This window comes from Takifugu rubripes, chromosome 7 (assembly GCF_901000725.2).
Source record: "Takifugu rubripes chromosome 7, fTakRub1.2, whole genome shotgun sequence".
NCBI classification, from domain to species: domain Eukaryota; kingdom Metazoa; phylum Chordata; class Actinopteri; order Tetraodontiformes; family Tetraodontidae; genus Takifugu; species Takifugu rubripes.
Genome location: NC_042291.1, coordinates 5,628,457 through 5,642,589, shown reverse-complemented (window position 1 = coordinate 5,642,589; position 14,133 = coordinate 5,628,457). Strand labels below are relative to the sequence as shown.

The 14,133-nt window shown below is 51.9% G+C and overlaps 1 protein-coding gene and 1 long non-coding RNA gene across 6 annotated transcripts in view; both read right to left on the bottom strand.

Annotated features, from left to right (window-relative positions):
- Positions 1-4,184: 4,184 nt before the first annotated feature.
- On the bottom strand, positions 4,185-7,066 carry LOC115250534 (uncharacterized). Of its 2 annotated transcripts, none has more exons than XR_003889110.1 (3): positions 6,613-7,066; positions 6,357-6,503; positions 4,185-4,553 (listed from the first exon to the last, which is right to left on the bottom strand). It is a non-coding gene; the product is annotated as an uncharacterized lncRNA (long non-coding RNA). The 2 variants fall into 2 exon arrangements; XR_003889109.1 differs by lacking the exon at positions 4,185-4,553 and adding an exon at positions 5,693-6,249.
- A 2,992-nt stretch (positions 7,067-10,058) lies between these two features.
- The window catches only part of sema6cb (semaphorin 6Cb), a 68,837-nt gene continuing 64,762 nt past the window's right edge, over positions 10,059-14,133 (bottom strand). For all 4 annotated transcript variants that reach the window (XM_029838370.1, XM_029838373.1, XM_029838372.1 and 1 more), the window contains one exon: positions 10,059-13,083. In XM_029838370.1, the coding sequence (XP_029694230.1) occupies positions 11,783-13,083 (1,301 nt within the window). In that variant the 3' untranslated portion in view covers positions 10,059-11,782. The remainder of the gene's footprint in view (positions 13,084-14,133) is intronic.

The window sequence follows — 14,133 nt, the reverse complement described above, 5'->3', positions numbered from 1 at the left end:
AAGCATTTTCCGAGTGTTTCTGCTTCATTAACCATCATCATAAACCAGCAACTTACTTTAGTGACAAACGTTTCTGGTTTGATGCTAAAAATAAGATCAGTTTCAGAAGCTGCTTTAATCTTGGTTACTGCCACCATATTCAATAACAGCCTTCATTGGTTCTCCCGGGGGCGTTCAGAGCCCAGCGGGGCGCCTCGGGGGGGGGGGAGCGTTCCCGCCTCACTGATCAGCCGTCTGTCATCCATCACATTTAAAACTGGAGAGATGAGCCGCCTCAGCCAGCCTCCTCCTCCCCCCCATGGAAAACGATAAGAAACGATCCGTTTGCTTTTCTTGGTCCGTAAACGTCAAAGTCAGAATTCCGTCTTCTTTCCCTCCAAGGACGCAGTGATGTCAGCACCCATCGGCGCTTTGGCCTTTTCTAGCAGCTTATATATGAGTCTCAAACATTTACTCTACACACACACACACACACACACACACACACACACACACACACTGTTTTATGACAGCAGCAGCACCTGAACACCATCTAAAAATCACCAAACCCTCTAAATGAGCTCAAATTAGCTCAGAACATCAAAACACAGGTCAAATCTGAAGGTTTGTCAAAGTTATCACTCTCAGCACATTTAAGATGAAAACATCGGAATTATTTAACAATAATGAACAGATTTTTAGGGCAAAACCAACATAAAATGTCTTAAAATTAACTCACATTAATGGATGTTTCTGATGTGTAATATTAAATTGGATCACTTCGTCTCAGTTTTACCCTTTTGTGCATTTTTGCTTTAAATATTTCAGGATTTTTATCCCTAAATGTGACAGAATTGTTATTCTATGATGAGTAATTAAACATTTTAAATAACCTGGACTTTGACTGTTGTGTTTTTCAGTTGTATTTGAAGATCAGCTCATCAACAATCACGATAAATAACGGCTCGTTTACAAAGTCATATATAACATAATGAATAATCATGATTAATTATAAGAAAAGCTATCAGTCTGAGGACAACCTGCTTCATAATTGTGGAGTAACGTGTTAATGAAGGACTTTAAAGGCAGGATCATCCTGCTCATGTTGGACACAAAGCTGGAAAAGTCCCAGCTGCTGTCAGCCCCACTGGTTTGTGTTGGTGGTTCTGGCTCAGGTGTGGCTGCTGCCATGGCGACAAGATGGGCCCATGTCAGGAAAACGACCAGAAGGACGGGAGGAGAGGAAAAAAGGAGGAAAAGTTGACCTTCTGGATCACCAAAGGTGAGCCTGAGACTCCCTCTTGGTGGGAATCCCAGTTTCTGATCGGATTATGTCATTAAAAATGAATCCAGGTGATAAGAACTCGCTGGTTTTGGTCTAAATGTCCGAATGTAACCAAATCACGGACGTTGGTCACGGGGAGACAAATGTCAGTGACGTCATTTGATCCCGCCGTCCGGGTGAACAACTATAATCCGATTAAAGGCTGACACGCCCGCGGCGCGAATGTGCATGAGCCCGGGCTCCGTGCGTGAACCTGCGGGGGAGCAGTGCGCACGTGGATGCGTGTGTTCACACCCTCATAACAAACACGAAACAAAAAACAAACAAACAAAAGGAAGAGACGCACGCGCCGCAAACAGAAAGGTGCTCGCGGTCACCTGTCGGTCACTAACCTGTTGTTGGTGCTGGTGGGGGGGGGCGGGGGGGATCCTCAGCCGCGGATCTCCATCCCTAAAGATCTGCCGCTTCGGCTCTTTCTTCTAAACCGGAACAACAGCAACGCGCAGTGTCCTCGCGCTCCAGACAGCAGCCTCGCGGCGGGTGTGCGCGTGTTTGCGGGCTGAATCCGGGTAAGCCTCGCGGACCTCACCCTCCGCTGCTGCTCGCTCGTTTTCGTGACGCGCGGCTCCGACTCAGCGCGCGCCGCGATGGTACCCCGTCGCTACTGGCAACCTGTTGCCATAGCAATCCTCCAGGTGGGTCACGCGACGGCTGCTGCCGACGGAGGTGCACAAGCAGAGACACTCACGGAGAAAAGCGGTGGGAAAGATACGTTTGTTCAGGTTTGGTGTCACATCTGTGGAGGAACTTTTAACTCGACGGGATGAAATGAAGAAGTAAAACAAGCTGCTTTTTATTGACACGACTGCGTCTTTATCCTGCTCAAAATACACCTTTTGAGAAAATACCAACGAGAGTTGAGCAGAAAAAACTGTAGCATTCACTGTAGAGAACTGTTTAACGCAGAAGCCTCCTGTTACTAAGCAACCGGAGCATTTAAATGTAGCTAAAGACACGCGGAGAGATCAGAATTTATGGTGAGAATCTGCTGGAGATTTAGGAGGCTTGTCAGGTCGTGTCGTGAATGTTAAGCAGCAGATTTTTCTCCTGCGAGTATTAATGTGACAGTTGTGCTGCTGCTGTGTCGCCATGACAGGGACAACATCCCAGCACGGACCGAGGGGTCACCGCTGGGTGTGTGTGTGAGAGTGTGTGTGTGTGCGTGAGAGAGAGAGAGAAAGTAAGTGAGAGAGATTGCGAGTGACAAAAAAGAAACAGAGTGTGTGTGTGTGTGTGTGTGCGTGTGTGTGTGTGAGCGTGCGTGAGAACGAACGAGAGTTATTACGTAAGGTCATGAGGTGGCGCTATTAGACAGTTGCACAACAGCCCCACCTAGTGGACACTTGGGGGAACTGCTGGCACAAACGGCTGGTTTAATCTGTATATTCTCCCTTTTTGTAGACAATCTTGAAAATTAAACACGCGGACACCGATGGAAACAATTTGGACATACCTTGAAAAGACAACCTTCACGCTGGACCATGGTTCGGCTCCAGACGCTGGCAGCAGAGTCTGAAAAAGCTTTATTTAAAATAAAAGAGTAAACAAATGACGAGGAGGCAAATTTTCACATTTCACTCATGACTGATGTAAAAATATATCAGGCTGTTCCGGGACAACAGCTGATTGGTCCTCACATCTACTGGTCTAGGTCTCCCTGTGAAGGTTCCTTGCAGATCCAGATCTCCCATCGGAAGTGTTTGGATCCTCCAGCCGGAGATCTTTTTCTGAGAGAAACATTCCTCAGAGGAAGCAGCATCAGCAGCTGGAGGATGCTGGGAGTTAAATGTCTCGTGGAAAACAAAGCACAGCGGAGGAGCCGGCAGATGGAAAGAAGAGATGGTGAAGAACCAGAGACGGGCAGAGCTGAGAGGAGTTGAGAAGAACAGAACCAGAGGGGCTGATGGGAAATATGACCAACAGATGGTCCACAAATGAATCCTGCTGCTCCTGAATCGGGGATGCTCGGAAAAAAAGTAAGTTTTACTTTTTAAAGCTAATTAAAAGCCCAGTTTATGTCCTTCCAATCCACTTTTGTTAATTACTACAGCTTTGTTCTTATTTTGGAGGCAGACAGCAGAGATCAGCTGGATCGCTCCGCTCGTGCACTAATGCCCATAATTTCTCTGATGCAGGAACATTGTGATCTTCACCCTCGAGCGAGTGCAGATGGAGAAAGGTCAAAATGGTGCTTTTATTGTGAAGGAGGCCGAAGTCAAACCCGTCCAACAGAAACAGTTTGGCCAAACAAGAGGAGGCAGGAAGCGTCCCAGCTAACGCTAACGTTAGCAGAACACTGGAAGCTTTTCAGAGGTTTTGCATGGCGAACCACGTTTATCTTTTATTCCAAATCTGTAAATAAAAGCCAGAGTGATGCCTGTTGAGGCCTCGGCTCTTCCTGATCCCGGAGTGACGAATAAACATCACAGAAAGAACTCAGGACGTTCTGGGTCGGAGACGGAATCATCAAAGACGCGTCTGCAGCGTTAATCTGTCATTTCTAATCCTCCCTCTCTTATGACACACTGCTGGAGCTTTGATGTTCCAGGAAACTGCCTTTGTTCTCTGAACAGTTCCCTGCTTTGATCCTCGAGGTGCCTGGTTTAAACCCTGGATTAGGAGCTTCGGCGGCCCGGCTCATGTTCACAGATTAACTGTCCGTACAAAGATCTGGAGTCAAAGTAGGACGTTAAAATAACGATGAATAAAACCACTTGGCTGTTGTGTTACAGAGGGGTTATTAGCATAATTAGCATAGGTGTATTTATCAGTGAGATTTCACAGAGTCCACAGATCACGTTTCTGACGAGGTCAGCAAGTGTGAAGAGACGTGTCGACTGTTCGTCCTGCAAACTTCCAAGTTCAAGTTGTCCGAGAGGAGAAACTTCAGCCATCAAACAGAAGTTCAAGGCGTTATTGATCCCCTCGCTGCTCTCCAGGCTTCTCAGTTTCCTCGACTCGTCTTCCTCCCACTCGTCTCCATCGCTGCTGTCTGATCTCCGAGGCCTTAATTAATGGCTTTGTTCCTCCTTCAGCTCGTCTCCTCCCGGAGCGTTTCTGCTAATCCAACATCCAGGAGCAACACGGGAATCATCGAGGGCTTTCAGAGCGTCTGTTTCATTCAGCTGCTTCTGCAGAACATCTTGTTTTTCTGTTCATCCACATCAGAACGTCAGACGCTGAAGCTCTAATCTAATTTTTAAAGCACCAGCGTGTCAGATTTGCTGCCCTGTGGTGAGAACACAGAATAACATCTTCAGTTACGCAACACTCAAAGATAATGGATGAAAAGTCCTATTAATCATCATTAGAGGCAGGAAAAACATGGCGGCAACCACGGAGGGGCCCCGCCCCTTCGTTTGTTGTAACCATGACGACGGTTGCCCGGACTGGCTCGTTGATATGAGCGTCAGGAAAAGGAGACGTGGTCCCTGCAGTTCCACCATCGACCACGGGGTGTCAGTGTTTAACCACGTATCAGCATCTTCTGGGAACATCCCGCGGTTCTGATGGTTCTGATGAGTTGGACGGGCAGGGAATGGCCGCTTTATTTACTGACTGTGAGGAAGACAGCGACAGTTTTCAGGAGCATTCCTTCACCTCTGACCTCTGGCAGCAGAGCTCAGATGTTCCTCAGAAAAGCTGAGGAACACGTCAGGAACCCACCTCTGCTCCTCGCTATGATTACTTCCTGTTGATGAAGAATCAAAGCCTCGCTGCAGAAGCAGAGGAGGTTCTGAGAGTCCAGGCAGCCTGGAAGAGGCTCCACACCAGCCCAGATCATTTCCCAGCTGCTCACACTCACAAACACTCCTGAAGGTCAAAGGTCAGAATCTGCTACGTTCTGAATAAAAACACGCAGCCTGGAGCTAAATTAGCGGCGCGCTGATATTTTGGCTAATCTGTTGTTACTAAGCAACATAAAATCAAAACACCACTGCTGTTTTCTGTTCCTCCAACCATGAAAAGAAGTTCACACAGAGCATCTGATGACCTGTGACCTCTGTTTTTATTTAGAACTCAACGCCTGGATAGCTTCAGAGGTCACAGAGAAGCTCCATCGCTGAGGTGTAAAGAACCCTAAAAGAACCATCCATGACGCTCTGGTGATGTCATGACCACAGAGGATTTACGGGGAACAGCTGCCAGAACCGGCTCAGATGTTAATGAGAGGAAGCTGGACCGGCACCGGCTGGGACGACCCGGGTGAACCTGAGAAGGATGAGCTGCTAGATGATGGCTGGACGGGTCCGTTTAAACCTCCAATCCGCTTATACAGGTGATGTGCTGGTACGGAACCAACACAGGGAGATTCAGCCGGAACGGCCGAGAACAATGAGACAAAAAGCAGATTAGAGGTGGAGAAATGAAGCCGTAACGTTAGCAGTTAGCGCACGTTAGCAGCATCTGGGTCCACGTTAGCATCCGCTTATAACAATCAACCTGAACACGAACCGGTGTTTGATGCTTATAATAGGGTCATTAGGCCCCGCCCCCTGCTGATGACGGCAAACCGGGCTGTTCTGGCTGAAGTCACATGACCACATGAGTGCTCACCTGAAACATCAGCCATAAAACCTGACGTGGAGCCGCTCACGTGATCCGCTCGGACCCCCAGAAGGAAAACTCTAAGCTCCGCCCCCTGCTTCGTGGCTTGAGATGACGCTAGCGGTTCCTGTGTTAGCACACATCAGCAGCATCTTCGGTAACGACGGGATGAGGAGCCATCATTTTTGATTTCTTCAAGCTCCTGACAGAGAACAATGTTCTCCTCGGCCCACGTTCCCGCTCCTCCTGATCCGGAACAGCTTATCCTCGATGTAGCGCTCACGTTACGTAACAGGACTTTAATTATAGCGTTATGATACTGCTGCTGACGATCTGAGGAAGGTTCTGCAGATGTTCTCCGATTGTCCAATCTGTCTCTGGGGTTTGAAATAAAACCTGTTCAAATGTGCTACTTCTCCATCCCATAAACCATCAAAAAAAAAAAAACGGACTCCAGGAAAGGGATAACTACAAACACGATTACCTTCCGTCACCATGGTTACCGCACACACTGATGACTTGACAGCAACACTTAATGTGGAGCTTTGCCTGGTCGTCATCGTTAGCGCAGATGCTACAGCAGAAGGTTCCTGGTGGAGCCGTGTTCTCTCCGCGCCTCTTTGGGTTTCATCTGAGGCAATAAAAGGTGATAAAATTAATGGCAGACGTTTACGTTTCCTCATCGTCTCCCTTTAGTGATGTAAAATTAGCACGTATGCTAACGATGAGTAGCTGAAGACCAGAATATTCCTGAGGAGAGCAGCAGCACGGAGACAGACAGCGTCCAACGCTAATCTAATTGGAATATAATTACACCTCCCTGTTTAATTGATCCCCGTATTGATTAGCTTGGGCGCTAACTGGCGAGTCGGTGAATCAAAGCTTTGATGAAAGACTTTGTTCTTCTTCTCTCTGTCAGCGTTTACAACAATTAATTCAATCACTTCACCAACTGTGCAGTAATGAAGCACAAAGCAAGGAGCAGCGCCGCGTGCAGCAGACGCTAAAGTATATCATCACACATTCATTAAGCTAATGCTGCCCCCCCCCGGGTGAGTGATATGATGCACCCCCGCTGATTCACCAAACAAGAAACAACGTGTAGCAAAAGAGGAAAATCAATGGGGTGAATCCTGGCGATGGTTCCTGTTCCCCGCTCCGTTCTTCACGCACGGCCGACTGAAAACTCATTTAGCCCGACAAAGACTGAGCGCGTTAGCATCTTCGCAGAGAAACCCACATCGCTCAGGAGTGTCGGCTCCTCCATCGCCACGACAACAGTAATGATACTGGGATGGCGGCACCATTTTGAGGATGTAATTTAAAGGAAAAATTGAGCCAGAGGGAAAGAAGGAAAGTCTAGAGTGGTGCTAAGAAACAGTGGGCGGAGCAGTGGGCGGGGTCAGTTGACGGAGCAGTGGGCGGGGCCAGGAAGTGAATCAGGGTGAGAGGAAGTTGGCAAACATCAAGCTGTTATAGAAAATACAATATTTAAGATGTTAAACCAGTTCAGCCCTCTGGTGGACGACCTTGGTACCACATCCAGTACTGGACAGAGTGATTAGCCGTGGTACTTCCTGTTTACCTGGCTGCAGACTGGGACCAGTACCAAGCAGCTGGTCACCAGACCGGCGTCCCAGTCAGCACACGTGCCACCATCAAACGCCAGCACGGGTTTATCTGTGACCACGATGGCAGTCAAGAGAGGGGCGGAGCCAATGAACTGGGGGAGGGGTCAGTGGGACAAAGGTAACATGAAAAGGACAAGAACAGGTGGGGCTCAGCTGGTCCAGACTGGTGCCCCCTGATGGGGGGGGGCTACGTGACGTCCCGTCAGCACCGTTTAACAAGCGTCGCTCCTCTGCTCGCTCGCCCCAGCGGAAAAGCTCCTTCATGGAGATACGGCGAGACGCCGGCGAGGCCTTATCAGAGGGACAGATGGAACGGGTGCCACTGGAAGCATTTTCAGGAAGAGTCGGCGCTCAGTGTGTGTTTGTGTGTGTGTGTGACTGTGTGTGTGTGACTGTATGCTTGCAACAGTACGTGTGTGTGTGTGTGTGTGACTGTGTGTGTGTGTGACTGTGTGTGTGTGTGACTGTGTGTTTGCAACAGTACATGTGTGTGTGTGTGTGTGTGTGTGACTGTGTGTTTGCAACAGTACGTGTGTGTGTGTGTGTTTTTCTCACTAGTGCTTATGAAACATGTCAAAGCCTCCAAATGTGCGACAGTTTGCGGCCCACAAGTCCACAAACCACACGGGCGAGCGTCCGGTGTGGGCGTGTGAATAAAACAAACAGAACAGATGCTGAGAGAGAGAGAGAGAGAGGGGGAGAGGAGAGAGAGGAGTGATAGAGAGGAGGGAGAGAGAGGAGAGAGAGGAGGGATAGAGAGAGGAGGGAGAGAGAGGAGGAGAGGAGGGATAGAGAGAGGGGGAGAGGAGAGAGAGGAGGGATAGAGAGGAGGGAGAGAGAGGAGAGAGAGGAGGGATAGAGAGAGGAGGGAGAGAGAGGAGGAGGAGGGAGGGATAGAGAGAGGGGGAGAGGAGAGAGAGGAGGGATAGAGAGGAGGGAGAGAGAGGAGAGAGAGGAGGGATAGAGAGAGGAGGGAGAGAGAGGAGGAGAGGAGGGATAGAGAGAGGGGGAGAGGAGAGAGAGGAGGGATAGAGAGAGAGGAGAGAGAGGAGGGAGAGGAGGAGAGGAGAGGAGGGAGAGAGAGGAGGGATAGAGAGAGAGAGGAGTGATAGAGAGGGGGAGAGGAGAGAGAGGAGGGATAGAGAGAGAGGAGAGAGAGGAGGGAGAGAGAGGAGGGAGAGAGAGAGGGGAGGAATAGAGAGAGAGAGGAGGGAGAGAGGAGGGAGAGAGAGAGAGGAGGGAGAGGCTCGGTGCAGGTTTTGTGATTTTCAGATGCTGGTTCTGGTTTCGTCCCAGTATGAGGGACCTTCAGACATTGGTGGTTCCTGTGGAGGGTTCTAGTTTTGAGGATCCACTAATTGTAGCTTCAGGGGGGTCGACAGGCCGCCCCCCCCCCCCCCCACTGTTGGACAGCTGTGTTGTTGCTAATGAAGAGGCGCTAACGTGCTGACTCGACACTCTCAGAGTTCAAACCTGGCTCCAGCGTCTGGTCAGAGCTGGAGGTCCAGTTCTGAACATCAAACATGGACTGGAGGTTCTGGACTGGAGGATGTGGAGTCCGCAGGTTCTCATGGAGCCTGTGCGGTTTCTGATCTCAGTGGATGACCGAGGCGTTACCATGGTTACGGGGTCATCAAACGCACCGTGATGAAATCCTCAGATGTGGACACACAGGAAGCTTCAAAGCCTCCAAAAGTTAATGAGAATCCGGACATGCGGAAGGTTCTGGGTCGTCTCTTTCACGGCCCGCCCAGGCGGGAGGAGATCCAGAACCTCCGGATGAAAGCAGAGCTCAACAAACCTCACTTAAGGTCCGCTCGCTGCGGCGCCGCCCCTTCATTTGAGCCCCCTGGGTTTGAACAGAACCTAAGGTTCTACCCTGAGAGAGGTGAGGACTCCTGGGACTGATGGGCCTGCTGGAACCTCCAGGGGGCGCTGTGACGCCCGGATTCATCAGAAAGATGCTAAAAGGCAATTAAGAGCGTTTGTCTTATTTCCTGCTGAAACGGGCCCGGAGGTCCGGTTGGTGCAGTTCTGCCCCTGGAAGGAACCAGTGGAGGCACTTTATCAGAGATCAAAGAGAAAACTACTGATTATGAGGATTTAGGATTGTTTTTCCCATCAGCAGCGGAGATTCTGCTGGAATTCAATCACACACACACACACACACACACACACACACACACACACACACACAGTCCAATATTAATCAATAGCGCCTCATTAGAACAGTAAAAAGGTCAAACATGACTGATAATGACTGAAAAAAGAAAACAGCACGCGTCGACTCCTGTTCAGGTTGGTCAAAAACAGTGAAGGGAGGGGCTGGAAAATTTCCCAGAATTCACCTGAGTCAATCAGGCTAATTCTGACTCATTTAATCAGGTCTGGAGCTAAAAATGGGAATGATCTGTGATAGGGAATGATTGAAGACCAGAAAGAAGTTCTGGGGTTCTAACATCAGGTTTAAACCCTAAATGTAATTGATGTGGCTGTGACCCCGCCCCCAAGGTGACCCCGCCCCCAAGGTGACCCAACATTCACCAGCCCTGAGCTGCTTGTGTCACATTTTTATTTTATTCCTAATATAAGAGACATACAATGTTTTTCTGTCAGTTACTGAGGAGGCGGAGCCTCCAACCCAAACAGAGAAATCACCCCCCCACAAACATATTTACACCAAACCAAATCAAATCCTGATGGAGCTTCGAGAGGCGGATCAAAAAAAACCCAAAAACCAATCTGGGAGGACTCATCCCAGATCTGGAACCAGCCTGGACGGTTTGCATCTGGGGGCTGGGAAATCTCTTTGATGCTCGTTAACACATCAAAGACCCGCATTGGCGGGAAAACGTTTGTGTTCCGGGTCAAACGGACGCTCTCAGAACCGGGAAACAATCACAGTGCTGGTTTTGGCAGAATCCACCCACCAGGCAACAGGATCCACCTGAGCCCAGAGAGAAGCCCCCAGGCGTCAGGTCAAAGGTCACCAGTGTGAGGTCACACAGGTGACCTTCAGAGGAACAGGCAGCACACCGGTCCATCCTGCTGGCTCCCCGCAGAGAAGCTAATGCTACAGCTAAAGGAGAAGGGGAACAATGGCACAGGAAGCTGAGCCCCTCCCCACAAAGAAATACCTGCAGGCTCGTGTGTTTGGGGAAAAGAAGAGTTTCACTCCAAAATTAAGTTTGCATGTAAGAAAAAATAATAGTTCAATCGTTTAATTTGCATCAATTTCCTCTGTAAAAAAAAAAAAAAAAGCTTGAAAATAAAACAATGTTTTTAGCTCCGCTAACTCTTAATTCTGGAGCGAAACTCTTCCGATTTACAACAGGATGTAAACAACAACAACAGAAGATCCAACAGTTATGCTCTACGGTGGCCCCGCCCCCAACACCACACTATTATTAAATAAGGCACACATTTACACATACAGTAAAAATTTGGCTAGTACGTATTCCTTTATTTACAGCCGAGAGTCACAAAGTTAGTCAGGAACGGCAGTACTGTCTCTGGGCTCTGTTCCTGAGCCCGGGGGGGTGGGGGGGGGTTGGCCCTGGCCCTGGGGGGCCCAGAACGTTTGGAGGACTGTCCATTAGTGGAGCACCAATCAGAAGAAAAACATCCCAGGGACCTGTTCAGGTGTAACGAACGTGTAGCTGCGTTGTTGAATCTGGATCAGCTGCAGGTCCCCCGGGGAAGGGGGGGGGGGGGGGGGGTGTTGGGGGGGCGTCAGGGGACTAAACCCAAAGCTGGAGTCTGGTAAGGCAAGAACATGGGTATTTGTGGGGGCCTTTTTCACCACAGGTTACATAAACTGCATATGTATATGTATACATATACGGTGTGGATATAAACACACATGTATATACACACACATGCATAATATAAACACATCTGGGGGGGGGGGGGGGGGGGGTTACCAACACTACATCAAAAAAGGTTAAGCAAAAGCATGAATCTAAACGCCGCAGGAGCCTTAAGGTGACCACGGTCAAATCTGGTCCAACGTGTCCAAACCCTCAGCTCATGGTGAATCCACCCGGGGACGGTGGCGGCGGCGTCCGGGGGCGTCACGCCGCCGACTCTGCAGTCCTATAATAGCGAGTAGCTGAGCAATACCAATATGGTACAAAGATATTCTCGGGACAAAAGGGACGGGTGTGTGTGTGGGGGGGGGGCAGAGGTTCTGCTGAGGCTTTTGTCCACAGGTGAGCTGCTTCCCTGTGATCCTCAACGCTGCGGCGCTCCTTCAGGTGGGGGCGGCGAGGGAGGCTCCTCAGTAGTTGAACTTCCCCTGCTGGTTGACCGGCGACGTGGCTGGTATGAAGAGCGGCTTGGGGGGGACGTCGGGCTTAAGGGAGGAGGTCCGGCGGACGATGGCGCCGCGGTGGGGGAGCTCCTGCTGCTCGGCGCTGTAGCCCTGCTGGCGTGTGAGGTACCCGTTGGGGATGAGGGGGTAGTGGACCTCGCAGGCGCTGCCCGTGGAATTCATCCGCGCCAGCAGGGGGGGCGGCTGGTGGGGCACGCCGTTCCGCTGGCTGAAGCTGTGCTGGCGCGGGATCATCCCGACTCCGCCGGGAATCTTGCCGGCCGCCGTCATCAGCGAGTGCCTCTGGGAGGAGTGCCTCCTCTCCAGGGTGGACTGGTGGTGCGCCGGGATGTCCGGGGGGACGTCCATGCGCCGGGTCAGGCTGTCCCGGGGCAGCGTGGACGAGCTGTAGTACGGCGCCGACTCCGTTTCGGGGATCTGCGGCTGGATGCGGTTGGAGAACGGCAGCTGGCCGCCGCTGGCGAGCAGCCCCGTGGGGCTCATGAGCTGCGAGCTCTTGCCGCTGCCCTCGTGGATGTGCCGCAGCAGCTCGTCCAGCGAGGTCACCTCCATCACCTTCTGACAGGCCTCGGGGAACGGCTGCGGCGGCGGCACGCGCTCCACGTTGGGGATTTTGCGCTCGTCCGCCTGGAGGTGGCCTCCGACCAGCGGCGGCCCGTTGGACAGGCCGTGGGAGTACGGGAAGACCTGCTGGTGGAGCAGGGCCGAGCCGGGCCGGGAGCCCATGTTGTGAGACTTTGGCTCCTTGGCGTTGTTGCAGTTCTGGTTCTTCTCCCACTGGTTTCTGAAGGCCTTCATGCTCTTTATGGGAAGCTCAGGGGTGGAGTCTGGTGTCGGCAGGCCCGACAGCTCCGAGGAGTGGTGCAGGTGGTGGTGGGCGTTCACCAGGTCCCCCATTGTGTGGTGGTGGTGGTGGTGGGGCCTCCTGGATGGGTGGTGCTCCTTGCTGCTGCTGAAGAAAGAGTTGTAGATCTGTGGGGAGGACACCTCCATCTTCTCATCCTTGCTCTGGCTGTCCAGGAGCCCGTTGAGCTTGGCCAGACTGCGCAGGGAGAGGGCGTGTGGGATGGGCGCCTCCGGGTCCTTGGACAGCTTCTTGGTCTTGTGGCCGGTGTGGTTACAGTAGCAGGAGACCAGAAACCCAGACAGGAAGGCCCCGAGCACGAAGGCCACCAGAACACAGGCGATCAGCAGGGTGTAGTGGACGCTGTGATTGGACTTGTCCAGCTCTGGCGGCCGCCTCACACCTTAGAAACAGGAAGAGGGTTGGGTTAGAGTTTCCCCGAGTACGGCGGAATTCAACACAATTCCAGGAGCTCATTGAGGCCGAGAAGGAGCCGAGGTAGACGGGTTCTGCTCCCATGAAAGAGATGTTTGAGCTAAACCCCAGCCTCACATCCCTCCACTGTTAGAGGATCAATAGAGCTTTTATTCCTGGAGCTGCGCTCTGCTGAAGACGGGCGCAGCCACGGAGCTGCCGGGTGGGAGGAAATCCGCTCGCCGTGAAATATTGATGGCGTTTCGGCGGCGGGAACCTGCCGTCCTCCTCTCTCTGGCGTGAGAGTCGGGCTGAATAACGCGCTGGGTTATTTAGCGGCGCTAAATCCGGCGTGTGAACGTCCGTGGGTGTTGTGACCCCGGCGCCGTGTTAGCCTAATGACGCCTGGAAGCGGGGCGGGGCCCGTCAGAGCTCGTTTGCCGCCATCTGTGGCGTCCGTGCCCCCCCGCCCCTCCCCTGGGGGGGCGCAGGTGTTCCAGACATGCTGATGACAGCCATGCCTGGCGTGATGCACCTGGATACCTCAGCACAGAACCTTATTTTCCTGTGCTGAGCTCCTTCTTCAGCCTGGCGTGATGCACCTGCGGCTGGAGCTCCCCTCCTCTGCTGGAGGTGGGCGTCGCCCTAAACGCCGTCACACGTCTCCGCGCTCTGATTTGCGGCGTGCTAATCTTCCCGAACGCGGCGGCCGTGTAAAAGGCTCCGTTTGATCCACTTATTCTGACGGCCGCTGCGACTTACGACCACATTAAGAAGCCATAAATTCTGATTGTGTCCTGGTGTGGGGACAATCGACGAGGCTCCGCCCAGCCCAGCGTTTATCTCGCCATGTTTCTGCCTCCTCTCAGCCCTGCAGCTCCTCTCACCGCTGAGTCACCCCCCCCCCCCCCACACCCATCACCGGGGGTCACCTCCTGGCCGGGGTGCATGAGTCAAGCGCTCTGACGGGGGGTCAAACGAGACGCTGTGGTAAACAAACGTGGAGCCTACGACGAGCTGTCACAACACGCTGCGTGAG